The sequence below is a fragment of the Eriocheir sinensis genome, chromosome 4 (assembly GCF_024679095.1).
Source record: "Eriocheir sinensis breed Jianghai 21 chromosome 4, ASM2467909v1, whole genome shotgun sequence".
Lineage (NCBI taxonomy): Eukaryota > Metazoa > Arthropoda > Malacostraca > Decapoda > Varunidae > Eriocheir > Eriocheir sinensis.
Window position 1 is genome coordinate 23,670,083 of NC_066512.1, and position 17,446 is coordinate 23,687,528.

Sequence of the window (17,446 nt, forward strand, 5' to 3'; positions counted from 1 at the left end):
AAGAAAAGAAAATTAAACAAAACAGAGTGATTAGAGATGAATAAAAAAAGAAATGGAAAAGAAATTGAAGATAGTAAAAAGAGAAAGAAGAGAAAACTAAACAAAACAAAGGGTGAATGATTATAAAAAAAAAAAAAAGGTGAGTGATTAGAGATGAATAAAAGAAGAAAAGGAAAAGAAAACAAAACAAAACAAAACAAAAGGTGAATGATTAGAAACGAGTAAAAATAAAGGAAATGAAAACAAAACAGAACAAAAGGTGAGCGATTAGAAAAAAAAAAGTCATATTCTACAACCTCTCAGCACCCAAGCACATGCATTTGACAAGGCTTTCGTGGGGTTTGTGAGAGGCATTTCCAGGGGTAGTAGTTTTATGACCCTGGTGGTGGTGGTGGTTCGACAAAGTTTCTGCGCCTTGAACGTAAAGAAACTCTCATGGGGACGCGTTTATCCTCTTTTCTATTTATTTATTTATTTTTTTGGTCTTTAAAAATGATTGATGTAAGACTCTAAGACCGGTCAAAGCAACTGTGTGTGTGTGTGTGTGTGTGTGTGTGTTTGAGAGAGAGAGAGAGAGAGAGAGAGAGAGAGAGAGAGAGAGAGAGAGAGAGAGAGAGAGAGAGAGAGAACGGACGCTGAAATAGATGATCGGGAAGAAAGTATTACTGGTGATGGTGGTGGTGGTGGTGATGATGATGGTGTAGGTAGCAACGGTGGTAATGAAAGTGAGTGGTGATGACGATGATGAAGGTAATGGTGATGCTGGTGGTGATGAAAGGTGGTGTTGGGCGTGGTCGTGCATGTGGTGGTGGTTGTGATAATGGTGGTGATGATGGTGACGATGCCGTTGTGGTGGTGGTGATCATGTCAATTTCTAAGACCTCGTGAGCATTTTTTTTTTTTTTGTGAGGCAGAAGCTGACACACACACACACACACACACACACACACACACACACACACACAGCCATTTTGTATTTGCACCACTTTCACTTCCGTTCACTTAAAATTCCCTTCATAAAAAGTCACGCACCTTCTTACCACCACCACTACTACTACTACTACTATTACTGCTACTACAAGCGTGGCATGGACGTGGCGGCCCTTTCACAGTAACCAAGCAACCGCACTACTAACAAGACTAGAGTGGCCGGCAAGCTATTTTAAGCATATACAAGAATTACTAGTTCATCATCGTCGTCATCATCAGCAGCTACTGTTTACTGCATATTCCTTTAAAGTAATTGTATGTTCTCTAGACTCCATGATGCGCACTCACTTACGGTATATGCATGTTTTTTTGTTTTTTTACAGTAAAGGAAGAAGGTCAAGGGTAAAAAAAAAAAAAATTAAGAGAAAAAAGAAAGCTGATCACTGCCCTTAAATAAAAATAAAAAAGTTCAAAAGAGCGGCTCAAGTTATATATACCAAGCATTATTTTTCTTTCTCACTCTCGAATTTTCTTTGCGCACTTCTAATTTACGCATCAAGATTCACACAAGCACAGGAGTCAGTTATAGAGTAGAAGTAAATACCAGTACTATCATTATTACTTCTTCTATTCCATTATTGTCTTTCTATCTTTTTTTTTTATGAATTATTGGAGTTCATTTTCTTATCCGAATTCTGAACCGTCATTTTTTTTTTTTTTTGGTGGGGGTGTATATTCTTATTTTCTGCTCCGATGCTTTCTCATTCATCACATTCTCTCTCTCTCTCTCTCTCTCTCTCTCTCTCTCTCTCTCTCTCTCAACACACACACAGCTGCCCTAACCTTCCTCCTTCACAATCTTCCTCCTTCCTTCCTTCCCTCCTTTTCGTGTTTCTAGGCACCTCACAGATCTCTCTCACGCTGATAACTAACTAGCAACACACACACACACACACACACACACACAGGAGGAAAATATCGACTGTAAGCGGTGTAGGTATGGAGGGTGTGTGTGTGTGTGTGTGTGTGTGTGTGTGTGTGTGTGTGTGTGTGTGTGTGTGTGTGTGTGTGTGTGTGTGTGTGTGTGTGTGTGTGTGTGTGTGTGTGTGTGTGTGTGTGTGTGTGTGTGTGTGTGTGTCAAGCCTATATTGGCAGCACTGTGAGTAGAAGGTGTTCCAGATAACGAGACCTACTGCCCTTCCCTGCCCTCCTCTGCTCTGCCCTCCTCCTCCTGCTAGTCCTCCACCCTCATTGATAAGACCACAAACCACCCACACCATTACCACTACTATAACTCTTACTTCTATAACTATTCCTATAACTACTACTACTACTACTACTACTACTACTGTCCCTTTCAACTCTTCCGATTTTTTTTTTTTATATAAGGGCAGTGATTAGCGGGCTTTTATTTCTCATTATTATTTTTTTTTGCCCTTGAACTGATTCCTTTAATTTAAAAAAAAAAAAAAAAAAAAAAAAAAAAATCCCACATACACCACCACCACTACTACTACTACTACTACTACTTCTACAACTTAAAACTGCCATGGCTGCTATTTTCTCATTATAACTATTGTTCTTCCCCCTCTTCCGTGAAAACGCCCTAACCATCACTACTACTACTACTACCACTACTACTACTACTACTACTACTACTACTACTACTACCTATGATAATGACGATGATGATAATGGCGATAATAATAATAATAATAATAATAATAATAATAATAATAATAATAATACCGTGTCACCCTAATCACGAGAAACAACAATAGATAACGTCTTCTGGACCAACATAAGGAGGAGGAGAGGAAGGCGGAAGAAGAAGAAGAAGAAGAAGAAGAAGAAGAAGAAGAGGAGGAGAAGAGGAGGAGGAGGAGGACGGAGTAGGCATAAGTCAATATACAAACATTCCAAAAATATTGATATTACTAATAAGTAGAAGTAGTAGTAGTAGTAGTAGTAGTAGTAGTAGTAGTAGTAGCAGCATTAGTAGTAGTAATCGATACAGCTTTGATCGTTTCCAATTATCAGTTACTTAATACGTCAGTTGGTCAGTCATTTACCCAGGCAAGTCACTCACTCACTCACTCACTCAAAAAAAAAAAAAAAAAAAAAAAAAAAAAAAAAAATTCAGCCAACCAGTTACTCAACCAGTTAGTCAAGGTCCAGGTAAGTCAGTCAGTCAACCAGCTTGCCAGCCGATCAGTCAGTCAGTCAGTCACTCAGCCAGCCAGTCAACCAGCCAGCCGAAAAGTCAGGAAAGGTCGATTTTGGTCAGTCAGTCAACCGGTTAGCCAGTCAGTCAGTCAGTCAGCCAAAAATTCAGTCAAAGATCAATATAAGTCAGTCAGTCAGAAAGTCAGTCACCCATCAGCCAGCCAGCCAAAAAGTCAGTTAAGGTCAACGTGTCAGTCAGTCAACCATCCAGAGTCAGTCACCCAGTCACTCACAAAGTCATCCAAGGGCAGTGTAAGTCAGGCAGCCAACCATCTAGTCAGCCAGCCAGCCAAAAAGTCAGTCAAGGTCGTCAGTCAACCATCTAGTCAGTCACCCAGTCACCCAAAAAGTCAGTCAAGGTCGTCAGTCAACCATCTAGTCAGTCACCCAGTCACCCAAAAAGTCAGTCATGGTGAGTCAGTCACCCCAAAAGTAAGTCAAGGTCAACGTAAGTCAGTCATTCAACCATCCAGTCAGTCAGTCAGCCAGCCAGTATGTCAGCCAGTCTGTTAGTCACCACAATGAAACAGGAAGAAACACAAGAACGGCCCTTATATGCGTCGGCTTTTCCGGTTCTCTCTCTCTCTCTCTCTCTCTCTCTCTCATTGAACACAAACTCGACCGCCACTTCCTCCATCTTAATATTCACTGAGGCAGAAATGCAAAGTCTCTGTGGCCATTTATTGAAATTTCAGTGCCTGTGTACATCTATGTAAGTCTCTCTCTCTCTCTCTCTCTCTCTCTCCTACTTAACACAAACCTTAGCAATATCAATTCCTGTCACAACCTCCTCTGGCTCCCCCTCTCCCCCCTTCTCTCTCCCCAACGTTGCAAGGTATATACCAGTTTTTAGCCCCCCTCCCTCTCTCTCTCTCTCTCTGGCTGTCCTATCCTACTTTCCTACTTGGCCATTCCTCGCCTCTCCCTACTCCCTTCACTGCCACGGGTTAGGGCCACGAGACTTGTCACAGCCCTCACGAGACCAGAGTTGCCAAGAGTAGCTATACACTAGGATTGGTTTGCCTTATATAAGTAGCCTATACGATTTCTTAGACCCGGTCCTGAGCTGTCACAACCCTTAAGAGACCAGAAAAGAGTCTATAGTAGCTGTATATACTTTGGGCTCTCTTTAGTACGTTTGGTTTGACATTTGGTACTATTTTTTTATGAACTAATATATGGAGATGAATTATTAAGGTCGAGGCCGTGAAACCTTCATTGTTAACCATATCCTTTTTTTTTTTTTATGTGTGTGTGTGTGTGTGTGTTACTTAAATCTTTACACAATATCAAAATGGAGAAATTGTGTATTCATGTTATGCACAAAAAAAGGGCCATATGATAAAACCAGTGAAGGAAATAATGGATACAATAACTAAACAGACAGACATTTGAAAAGACAGATAATGTTGCCTGAAATAAGTAAAGAATGGAAAGTATAATCGTGGATATATACGCTTAATTTGCAAACATATTTTCCTCGAAATCCTGTGCGATCATTTGCATCAGAATAACACAACAAAAAAGAAAATATTAAACAGCTGATGATAATAAATTGCTGGCTTTTAAGAGAGAAACTTCATTGATATGCTAATAATTTATCTTCCTTTCAGTCGAGTAAAAAACATAGATGATTAAGATGAGCTGTTGCATTCCAAAATAGAACTGTCACTGATACTGTTGTTTATGTCCCTTCAAATTATCCCATCAAACTATTAACCTTTCTGTCATACTATTTTTTTTTCAACTCTATTCAAATTGTCTTCTACTCTTCTTGTCCTTATTTATCTGAACATCCTTTCCCACTTCTATGTCTAATATCCTATGTGCCTATTCAAAATGACTAACAAAAAAAATACACCAAACAGTGATATGATAATTTTTCAACCCCCTTCAAATTATCTCATATTCTTCTAATTTTTCTTTTCCTAAACATCCTTTCCCACTTCTGTATCTATTACTCCATCTGGCTTTTCAAAACAATTAATATAAGATAAAACCAGACAGTGATAATATTTTCTCAACTCCCTTCAAACTCTTCTTCTTCTTCTTCTTTTCTCTCAACATCCTTTCCCACTTATTAATTTTCCCATCTGACTATCTACTAAAACAAAAATATAAAAAGATAAAACCAGACAGTGATAATATTTTCTCAACTCCCTTCAAACTCTTCTTCTTCTTCTTCTTTTCTCTCAACATCCTTTCCCACTTATTAATTTTCCCATCTGACTATCTACTAAAACAAATAATAAAAGATAAAACCAGACAGCGATGTGATAATATTTTCTCAACTCCCTTCAAACTACCTCTTCTTCTTCTTCTTTTCTCTAAACATCCTTTCCCACTTGTTAATTTTCCCATCTGACTACTAAAACAAATAACAAAAAATAACCAGACAATGATGGGATATTATTTTCTCACTCCCTTCATATCACCTCACATTCTTCTTTTTCTTTCTCTTCCACATCCTTTTCCAATTCCATGCCTATCATCCCACCTGACAATGTAAAACGACTATAAAAACTTAAATTGACGAACAAAAAATCAGATGGCAACTACGGACCCGAATGCTTTCAAATATTTATGGATGGACAGGCTTAAAATAATTACAGACTCATGGGCCTCAAACTGGGCCATCACGGATTAGTATGTAAATTTCTATCACACTGCAATCCACTCCACAGCCACTCCCCACTTGACGCTGTGCTCGCTGTGACTCGGAATAGTTAGAAGCTTATTACACCATCCATATTCCATCATTAAAGTAGCCCTGTGGATGAAGTCAGGGTCACGTATCTATAATCTGGCAGCCATACAAGTCATATAGGTTAGGTTAGGGTTTAAGTCAATGTATCAGTCTGCTGGGCTTGCATGAGTAACCTTATCGATGGTCAGTGTCAGGCAAGTACAGTCTGGTGGCCATGGATGTTTGGACAGGTTTAAGTTAGGCTAGATTAGTCCACATATCAGTCTGGTGGGCTTGCATCAATTTAATTTATGAATGAAGTCAGTTTTAGGTGTATAAAGTCTGGCAGCCATAAATGTTGTACAGGTTAGGTTAGTTAGTCAAGTCAGTGTTTGGTGTATACAGTCAGGTAGCTATAGATGTACAGGTTAGGTTAGGTTAGGTTAGGTTAGTAAGTCAAGTCAGTGTTAGGTGTATACAGCCTGGTAGCTATAAATGTTGTACAGGTCAGGTCAGGTCAGGTCAGGTCAGGTCAGGTCAGGTTAGGTTAGGTTAGGTTAGTAAGTCCACATTATCAGTTTGGTGGCCTTGCAGTGTTAGGTATATAGAGTCAGATGGTCATAGATGTTGCACAGGTTAGGTTAAGTTAGGCTAGAGCAAGTCCACACAGTTCGTATCAGTCTGGGGGGCTAGCACAGTCTTATAAATGAACTCAGTGTTATATATCTACAGTCTGGGTGGGTCTTGCATGAGTAGCTCTATGAAGTCAGCCATAGACATTGTACTTGTTAGGTTAGGTCAAGTAAACATATCAGTCTGGTGGGCTTGCATGCTTGCATGAGCAGCTCTGTATGTGAAGTCAGAGTCATATATATCTACAGCTTGGTGGCCATAGACGTTGTACTTGTTAGGTTAGGTCAGTTCAACATATCAGTCTGGGTGGGTCTTGCATGAGTAGCTCTGTATGTGAAGTCAGAGTCATATATATCTACAGCTTGGTGGCCATAGACGTTGTACTTGTTAGGTTAGGTCAAGTAAACATATCAGTCTGGGTGGGTCTTGCACGAGTAGCTCTGTATGCGAAGTCAGTGTCATATACATCTACAGTCTGGTGGCCATAGATGTTGTACTTGTTAGGTTAGGTCAAGTCAACATATCAGTCTGGTGGACTTGCATGAGTAGCTTTTATATGAAGTCAGTGTCAGGTACAGACAGTCTGGTGGCCATAGATGTTGTACGCGTTAGGTTGGGCTAGATCAAGTTAACCCGGTAGCAGCGACGAGCCAAATTTGTGGCTTTGCCGTGTAGCAGCAACGGGCCAAATTTGTGCCATGATATAAACCACCCAAAATAGATGATACACAATCTGATCACAAATGCTTTGATATATATTATGAAATGGTTTGTGTGAGGGATGATTTTTTCTCATTTTTCTCGCTCGGAGGGACCATTAAGAAACATGATCCTCACTGCTACCAGGTGAATGTCAGTCAGGTGGGTGTGCACGGGTTGAGTTTTTTCTCTAGCAAGTGATTCAAAACGTTATTCCCTCTGGTGGTCATAGATGTCATACGGGTTAGGTTAGGCTAGATCAAGTTAATGTCAGTTAGGTGGGTGTGGACAAGTTGATTATTTTTCTCTAGCAAGTGATTCAAAACGTTGTTCCCTCTGCCCTTAAATGTAAACAGTAGTGCATTATCTCAAGGGAAGTTAAGTAAAAGGAACTGTGTGGGAAAGGAATATAGTGCATGAATGATGGGAGACAAGGGAAGTGTGGCATGGGTTAGGGAGAGTGAGGGAGGGGATATAGTGCATGAATGATAGATTAGAGAACAGTGTGGCATGGGTTAGGGAGAGTGAGGGAGGGGATATATGTGCCTGAATGATAGATTAGAGAACAGTGTGGCATGGGTTAGGGAGAGTGAGGGAGGGGATATATTGAATGAATAGGAGACAAGGGAACAGTGTGGCATGGGTTAGGGAGAGTGAGGGAGGGGATATATTGAATGAATAGGAGACTAGAGAACAGTGTGGCATGGGTTAGGGAGAGTGAGGGAGGGGATATATTGAATGAATAGGAGACTAGAGAACAGTGTGGCATGGGTTAGGGAGAGTGAGGGAGGGGATATATTGAATGAATAGGAGACAAGGGAACAGTGTGGCATGGGTTAGGGAGAGTGAGGGAGGGGATATAATGGATGAAAGATAGGAGACAAGGAAACAGTGTGGCATGGGTTAGGGAGAGTGAGGGAGGGGATATATTGAATGAATAGGAGACAAGGAAACAGTGTGGCATGGGTTAGGGAGAGTGAGGGAGGGGATATAATGGATGAAAGATAGGAGACTAGAGAACAGTGTGGCATGGGTTAGGGAGAGTGAGGGAGGGATGAGTGACCACTGAAAGAGTAGATGTGTGTGGCTAAGTGAGGCAAGAAGGGAAATGGAAAAAGGCCACAGTCACATCACATCCTTGCAACACCGAGGATTTCCTCTCTCTCTCTCTCTCTCTCTCTCTCTCTCTCTCTCTCTCTCTCTCTCTCTCTAAATAGCTTCCTTCTCTTCTTTTTTGGTTTTCTTGGAGTTTGATGGTTGCTGTGGTGTCTCGCTTTGTATCTTCCAACACTTTTATATGTGGTTCTTCCATGCTCTGTCTCCTGAGTATCTGGATGACTGCTGAAGTTATAATTGTCAAATACTTTCCCATTCTCTATGACAGCCATGCAATGCGGTTCATTATACCTGAGCCAATTTTTCAACAGTTTGGTTAATGACGAGGATGTGGTCAGCTGCAGAGTATCCACTGACTAGGTGACTAGGAAATCCACCTTGAACTCTGGGCTGGTTTAAGATAAGAACATAATGTAAGGAGTTTGCAAGAAGTTGGTAGGACTGTACAAGGCAGCTCCTGTGAACCTAAGCCCACCTACCATCACTGTCCATGAATTTATCTAATCTATTTTTGAATGTGGCTATTGTATTGGCACTCACAACATGACTGCTAAGCCTGTTCCACTAAATTTCCAATATAACACACTTTTTAAACACTACATCTGATCGCATATCTTTCTTCTGACTCCCTAATCCCACCTGCTAGCAGCACTGATAACAGTTATCTGCACTGGAATCTTAATCACCATGATAATCTTTAACACCTCTTTGCAGAGTCAGGGTCAGCCATTGCATCACAGTGTGTTACAGACTGAACTGCTGGCAGGCATAAACTGCATGAAAACCCACATGCATATCCACATAATAAGAAACAGGAATGATAGTTCAACAGTGTTTTCCTGATACCACTGGATCAGGTTCAATATTCATAGGCTCTGGGACACAGGGTAGGTGTGGCATCTGGGTTACCACAATTTATGTTTGTCAGGTTTCCCTGGATATCCATTCCCAGTTGATAAGGGAGTGGGAATGATTAACCAAATTTCTTGAACCCAAACCCTGCCCAATTCATTCAGGTTTCCACGTAAAAATGCATCATACAGTTTCATAACATTCTAATAGCATTACTATGATCAGAGTAAAACAACAGCAATTCCAGTAAAACTTAACTGCTGGTATAAATTAGTGATTAAACTCACTCATTGATTAAATACATATTTTCCTTGCATTTCTTCATCTAGCCAAGGCATTCATAATTAGGCAGATGTTTAAGACTTTGATTTCCTACATTTGGTTCCTGAGATAATTAATCCTAAATGTTACCAAAATTTAATTGTTTCTAACATTTTTAAATACAGAGCTTAGCTTACTTTGCTGAGTTACACATATCTAATCTAAAAGGATATCCACCTATCAATCTGCCCTAATACATAGGCAAACTTAAACTATAATAAATTTTAGCACATTACTAAGTCTTAATGGCAGGATTCTATCTGAATTTTCTTCACTTCAGGGAATTCAGGTAAAACAAATTGACTAACAAGCTATGATTCTGCTCTACTGGTGGACTGGAACCCTTATGTTACTTTATTTATGAAGAAAACAAAACATCAGAGGATGCATGTAAAACGATAATTGCAGCTGTATGTGTGATTCAATGTTCATCATCATGATGATCAAGGATAATTGCAGCTGTATGTGTGATTCAATGTTCATCATGATGATGATCAAGGATAATTGCAGCTATATGTGTGATTCAATGTTCATCATCATGATGATCAAGGATAATTGCAGCTGTATGCGTGATTCAATGTTAAGTTTCAATAACAGCTGAGTATTTTTAACAACTGTCTGGTGTCTGTCTGGTATTTGTCAACTTTTATTCCACCCACATATCTGGACTCTGGGTGTAGCAGGAAGTACAATAAACATCATAGTCAAGAAGAAAAAGGACAGAAAAGTCACAGCAGTGGATGATAAGCAAAGCACCAGATATGCAGCAGACACAAGCTGATTACTGGATCGGCATCACAAATAATTCACTGGGCAAAGGTCCTGTGGCACACGTCAAGTATCCTGCACCTTCGTGGGTATAACATGCCACTGGATAAGCATTACAGAGGCAATGCACAGAGTAGCTGACTTACAGAGGGTAAAATTTGCAGGATTACAAAGTACAGCAGACATGATTAATAACTACTACACCAGGTATATAATTTTTCATTCATTCACCTTTGACGCCTGCTCCTAGGAGCTCCCACCAGGGGATGGCCACGGCAGAAGAGTTTCCATCTTTCTCTGTCCAGACACTCCGTCCTTGCCTCCTAAGAGTTTCTCAAGGATCTTTCACCCCTCTCTCTGACATACTCATGCACCCTATCTCTCCATTTCACTGGAGGTCATCCTCTAACATTCCCTCCCTCTATCTCACTCACATACACCCTCCTGGTCATCTTACTCTCCTCCATTCGCTCCATGTGGCCAAACCACTTTAAAGTCTGTCGCTTTACTTCTTCCACCACTCCACACTTCTTCCCTTCACCCATGTGACACATTCCAAAATGCTCATACACACTTTCATTACTCATTCCATCCATTCTACTCACACCACATTCTTCTTCCGCAGCGTTATTATCCCGTTTCTATACGGGGTCGCTGTTTTTGATGAGTCTCCTCCATCTAACCCTGTCCTCCGCCACTTCAAGGTCCAAGTTCTTCTCCCTGTCGTCCGCCACAATACAGTCCTTCCATCCCGTCTTGGGTCTTCCTCTCCTCCTTCTGCCACCCACTTCCATGTCCATTATCTGCCTTTCACAACTCCCTTCCTCTCTCCTCATGACATGACCAAACCATCTCAGTCTCGCTTCCTGCACCTTTTTACCCACACTTGTTACCTTAACTGTACCTCTTATGACTTCATTCTTGATCCTGTCCTTTCTTGTCACTCCACTCATCCATCTCAGCATTTTCATTTCTGTCACTTCCACCACACCACATGCACTCCTCAAATAACTCATTTCCACTGCCTGCACTCTAGACCTCTGACTTTCATTCCAGGCCCATGTTTTGCTTGCATATGTGAGGGTTGGTACTATTACTGTATTTCTCAAATCCCTCTTTACCTCCATGCTCACACTTCTGCCATTCATGATATGTCCCAAAAGACCCTACCACCTTTCTTCCTTGCAATGACCTTTCTCTTGTCTATCCTTCTGTACCACCATGCTTACACATAACTGATCCAAGGTACTTAAACTCATTAACCTCCTCCATTTCATCACCATTCACAATTATTTTGCATTCTTTTTTCACATTCAATTCCCACTCTATATGGGCATACAAAATCCACAAATTCACTTCTACTCCGCTCACAAACCATCACTTTACTTTTGTTGACATTTATTTTCAGCTTTCTCCTTTTACATACACTATCAAATTTTGTAAGTCACTCATTTTCTGCAATGAGCACTGTGTCATCAGCAAATAAGATTGAATTCAGCACCCACTTCCTTCCCCCAGCATACATTTTTACTCCAATTTCCCCAACTTTACCCTTCATTTTTCTCATAACACCATCCATATAAATATTCTACAACCATGGTGACATGACGTACCCCTGCCACAAGCCCATTTTTATCTCAAAATGTTCACTTGTTTCTCCACTAATTTTGACACATGCGGATGCATCCTCATAGAAAGACTATTGCATTAAGCAGTTTTCCTCCCACACCACATATCTTTAAAACATCCCACAACAACAGCCAATCGACTCTGTCATAAGCTTTTTCCAAATCCTGAAGGCAGCGTATAGTTTTTTCCTTTTGCTAATATTTTTTTCTACTACCATCCTGAAGGAAAATATCTGATACACACACATCACCTTCCCTTCCTGAAACCTCCTTGTTCTTCACTGATTTTCTCTTCTGTAAGTCTTTGCACCCTCTCTATTATGACTTTTCCATATACATTTCAGGGTATACTCAACAGACTTATACCTCTATAGCTCCCACACTCCCCTCTCCTGCCCTTCCCCTTGTAAACTGGGGCAATGATGGCTTTTGTCCAGCCTGCTGGCACCCCCCCCCCCCTCCCATATGTTATACTTTCTTCTTTATATACTCCTCCTCTACCTCCACTCAAAATTACTGCTGTTACAACCGCTGGACCTCCATCTTTAAAATTCATTAAGTTTTTGAAATATTCTCTCCATCTCTCTTTCACAGCTTCCCCGTCTTTCAACATCTTTCCATTCTCATCCATAACTTCATTTATTTTACTTGGGGAGATATTTTCTGCATTTCTTTCATAGTTTACTTCTCTCCAATATGATTTTGTTTCCTTTATATTTTTCACTTAGTCTTTTTCCAAAGTCTTCATCAACTCTCTTCTTACTTTCTTTTATTGCTTGTTTTAATTTCATTTTGCATACATAACTGACTCCATAACTATCAAACCAGCATAGAATTTACTTTATCAAGATATAAACTTGCACGAAGTCTTTCACAGCACTGTGGGCAGGATAAAGCATCATTCACCAAGCCCAGCAGCTGTGAAAAGTATGGTTCAAAGCATAATGACAGGTGTGCCAAACACCTATATAGTTGTTCCTAGCAATATAGCTTACTGAAGCTAAACTCGTTTATTAAAATGAACTCTATAGATGCGGAATCATCATCCTTGTAATGCTAGATTCAATTTTCCGGATATGCAATTAGTTACTGTAAGGCATGATTATTTCATAAAATCTTTGACATATGAGTTTACTTATACACATTAGTACCTTTTTTTTTTTAAACAAGAGTGCATATGTTTAAATCCTATTAGTAGGACATGGGGTGTCTCGAGCTAAAGGAGCCCTCTTCCTTAAGGGCACCTATTCTGAAACTTGCCCAGTAGTTTGTTTTTTATATTAATGTGGATGTGGCCCCCCTTTAAGTCCGTATTGTTCGCAGTCACTGTCACTCAAGGGGGGCGTGCACGACACCACAGATGGGCAGCTGTCTTGAGGCGCTGGGTGCTCAGGGCTGAGAGGTTCACTTCGGCCGTGAAAGCATTCCACAATGTTGCCTTAAATATTTTGAAGTGTATTTTTCTGATGAGCTAATAAAGAAGAACCTCGGCTTACATGTATAAGCCACGGGATATTTCACCAACTCAGTCAAGACTGCATGTCTTATATAAGGGATTTGCAAGTGTCAGTGATAACAGATATGGGGGACATAATTTCACAATCAAGAAAATGCTTCTTCTCAAATTTCCTTCTTTATAAATCCTTTGAGATTTCATCAAGAAACTGTCCCTTGTCTCTCCTCAATGGCAACAATACCCAGTTGGAAAACAACAAAAAAGTGGTAGAACAAAATCAGAGATAACTTACATACAGCCAGCCAGCATAATCACATTACATAAGTCAAGCATGTTCTTATAAGTATGTGAATGTAAAACTGTAGAAAATCTGATAACATCAATCAAATGTTGCATCACATTGAATTAATTCATATCATCTCTCTCTCTCTCTCTCTCTGCACATACCTTGGGCTTCTTCTCCCGTGGTGTGTGGGGTGTGTCACCGTTCATCTTGGCCCTGTGGTGCTGCCTGACTGTTGGGTCTGTGACGGCGGCGGTGTTGGTCGTGCGGTGTGGGGCTGTGTCGTGATGGCCTCCTCCTGCCACACCATTCATCGTGACAACTGCCTCCTTCACCTCCACAGCACTCACATAACCTGCCAATAATATGTAGGGGACTATTGGACTACGAAATCCTGCAATAAAATCTATATGGCACATAATCTAACATCCCCACCTATCACTACATAGACTCTTAATCTAACCTGCACAGTATATCACATTCCCAATCAGACATATGAGAGGATGGAGTAATTGTAATAGATGCAATGATGTCAAAATATGTAACACAAGAAGAGTGAGATAATAATACTTTAGTTACCATGGAAAACTTAAAACTGAATACGATACTAAAATGACAAGACACTTCAGTTAGCGAAGAAAATACGAAGAGAAAATGGCCTACACAAGGCAGCTCCTGATCCCCCCTGGGCAGTTCCAGATCCCCCCCAAGCATCACCAGATCTTAGTGTTAAATTATGCCACAGAAACTTCAGTCACAATCAAGATAATGAAGCTGACCCTATACTACAATGATTACTATATAGAAATCCTTTACCAAGAAAAATGCATGATGTTACTTTTGATTTGCAACATGATAACTTCCCTCAAAAAAATGATACAAAAAGGTGAGACAGTCTTTAGAGTGGAAAATTAAAAGAGGGAAAAAGGGCTGATACAAATTGGTGGTTAATATAGGGATTCCATAAAATAATTTGCTCTCTGAACATCAATACTGTTGTAGGAGATAAAAAGAAGTTCCGATTAACCTGCAACACTGAAGAAAGAGCCAAATAAAAAGAAAGGAACTGATGAAATTTTTCCCTAAAAAGTTGTAAGTTAAGTTTTATCATCCATATTTCACTAATTGAAATTCTGCAAGATTCATCATAAGAATATAAGAAGTCTGCCTATACAAGGTAGTTCCTGGAAGAATCTCTACAGTAAGCACCTGTGAAGGATGCAAGCACATGAAAAGATTTATTTCTTCATGATAAAAATACTACCAGCAAACAACATCAGCTGGCATAGTTCCTTTAACTACAAGAATGGTATAAATATGCCAGTACACATATCAATGTCTGCTACACTAATAACATTTTCAATTTAACTTTGTTTCATCTGCCTTGGCTCCTTTGATAGTTTCCTCATGCGTAGAAACCACATCTATATAAGTTCTTTCCCAGGGACCCATTCCATCCATTAAACATTCCCTTCACTTTTCTAAGCAACATCTTCCACATATATTCCTCAACTTCCTCCTTCGACTCACAAGCAGTCTTATTCATGTTTACTACCTTGATCCTTCACTGATACCCTGCCCTACTAACTTAATAACTTTCACACCATTTCCAAGTCACATCCAGCTATTGACATACATGAGTGTTCCCTACAAATGACTGGGGGAGGGCTGACACCACTCAGCCAACACAAACTTATCCTTCACAATGCACTTGACTCAAACAAGTGGAATGTGAGGGTTCAGGGGGTTCAAGGTCATTCCAGTGTAGCCCTGACCTTGCTCTGCCTCACCCCCAGACCTCCCTTGTCCTACTTTCCTCCAATGTTTATTTTCTCCATTCACTGTCACTCTGCACCCCCACCTCCTACCCCAGTACCCAGAACAGTAAATAAGCCCTGTATCTGACCTCATTAGTCTTTCTTCACTTCCCCAACAACAGTCAGGGATCACTTTCCAATCCAAGCTGTCATTTCAATAGCCCCATTCACTCCCTTCTGCCCCCCCTCACCAGGGCTGCCTCACCCTCTTATCTCCGTGGCCCCTCGTATGCAGCCAGCACAGAGGTCCCTGTCAAGCCCCCATTTTTTTTATCTACTCCATAATTACCAACCATTCTCACCCAGGAATTTTCACGGCACGGGAGGGCGGGGTCCCTGGGGGCGGCGTGAGGGTGTGCCCCATATGTTGAGGGCGAGAAGGGAGTGTTTATACCAGGGCGTGACATTTGTATGGTGAATCTGCCCTGGGAAAATGTTATCGCCGGTGATCTTTATGAAGCAGGCAATTAGGCTCCGTGTCCCGAGCCCTGCTTCCCCCTGCCGCTGCTGCACTATCACCAACTATCCCCCACATCCCCTGCCGTGCCGCGCCCTGCCACCACTCCCTGACGGCCTCATTAGCTGCGGGAGGGTGGAATCTCTATCCCATCATGCCGAAAGAGATGCCGGCAAGACGAGGGCAAGAGGGAGGCAGTAATAAGGCGAATTACATATATCGGTAATAAGCCGAATTACATATATTGGTATTGTCAGTATCAAGGCGAATTACATATATCGGTATTAACGCAGTATTAAGGCATAATTAACGCCGTATTAAGTATTAAGGAAATATTAAGGCGAAATTACATATATCGGTATTTAGGCAGTCTTAAGGCGAATTACATATATCGGTATTAAGGCAGTATTAAAGCAGTATTAAGGCGAATTACATATATCGGTATTAAGGCAGTATCAAGGCGGTATTAAGTATTTAGGCAGTATTAAGGCAAATTACAAGGCCATGTAGGGCCCAGAGTTGCCAACTGGCCGTGGTGGTCGCTCCCAACAGCTGGCCACGACCCACAACTTCGCCCCACATTTTCTCCCGTCCCCAGTAAAAACAAACCATGCCGCACTCACCTCTCGAAAAGTGTGGCCTTTGATGTTCATTACGCACGGCTTTCCCGGTAAATCACCCGCAAAGTCATCCAGTATAGGGTTAATTCTTAAAGTACAGGCCGCCGTGACGACCAGCGCCCCGCAGCACAATAACAAACCCTCCCCGCCAGGCCTACCGGGGCTTCTAAACGCCCATACACACCCTCCTCACGCCCTTAATACACACCCTACGAGAACATAACACATCCCTAAACATAAGGCAATATTCCTACTATGTTTACCGGATGTGATTAATGTTTTTTCATGTGTTGTAAGGGGTGTGAGGTGACAGGAGGAAGGCGTATTGGAACGAGCGGCAAGTGGGATGGGCAGCCAGGGAGGTGGATGAGGAGTGTCACCTCACCCTCGCCCTCTGCAAACTTTCAAACTCTCCCCCAGACGATGATACACCTCAATATTCCTTATAATAAAAGCATAGGATGATGAGACAGCTTCCTCCCCGCCAGGCCTACCGGGGATTCTAATAAACACCCATGCACACCCTTCTCACGCCCTTTTTACACGCCCTACGATGAAATATAACATTCCTAACCTTAAAGCAATTTTCCTACTGAGTCTATTTGATGTGATTCAGGTTTTTTCGGGTGTGGTAAAGGGTGTGAGGTTATAGGTGGAAGGCGCAACTGGGATATGTGCAGCCAGGGAAGTGGACGAGTCTATATTGTCACATCACCCTCTCACCCCCTGCAAACTTTCAAACTCTCCCTTAAACACTGATACACCTTAATATTTCCTATAATAAAAGCCGAGGAGGATGAGACAGTTCCCGTTTTTAGTACGTTCCTCCAGCCGGCTTTCTTTTTTCCCTTTCCGGCTACAGAAATGTATTGGGAGAGTTTATGAAAATTCTTACGATCTAGGGGATTTGGTTTTATTTCTAGCACCTCTTTTAGTTGAGGATCATTAATTAAA

General features: G+C 41.2%; 1 protein-coding gene across 7 annotated transcripts in view; it reads right to left on the reverse strand.

Annotated features, from left to right (window-relative positions):
* The window catches only part of LOC127010341 (protein alan shepard-like), a 105,482-nt gene extending 88,626 nt beyond the window's left edge, over positions 1 to 16,856 (reverse strand). The window contains exons 1-2 of one of the 7 annotated variants that reach the window (XM_050884297.1): positions 16,756 to 16,856; positions 13,763 to 13,953 (exon numbers count right to left, since the gene is read on the reverse strand). In XM_050884297.1, coding sequence (XP_050740254.1) covers positions 13,763 to 13,912 — 150 coding nt within the window. In that variant the 5' untranslated portion in view covers positions 13,913 to 13,953; positions 16,756 to 16,856. Of the gene's footprint in view, positions 1 to 13,762; positions 13,954 to 15,504; positions 15,632 to 15,717; positions 15,941 to 16,495; positions 16,689 to 16,755 lie in introns of those variants that run through there. The other 6 variants (XM_050884279.1, XM_050884323.1, XM_050884315.1 and 3 more) reach the window with 6 other exon arrangements.
* Between the last annotated feature and the right edge of the window lie 590 nt (positions 16,857 to 17,446).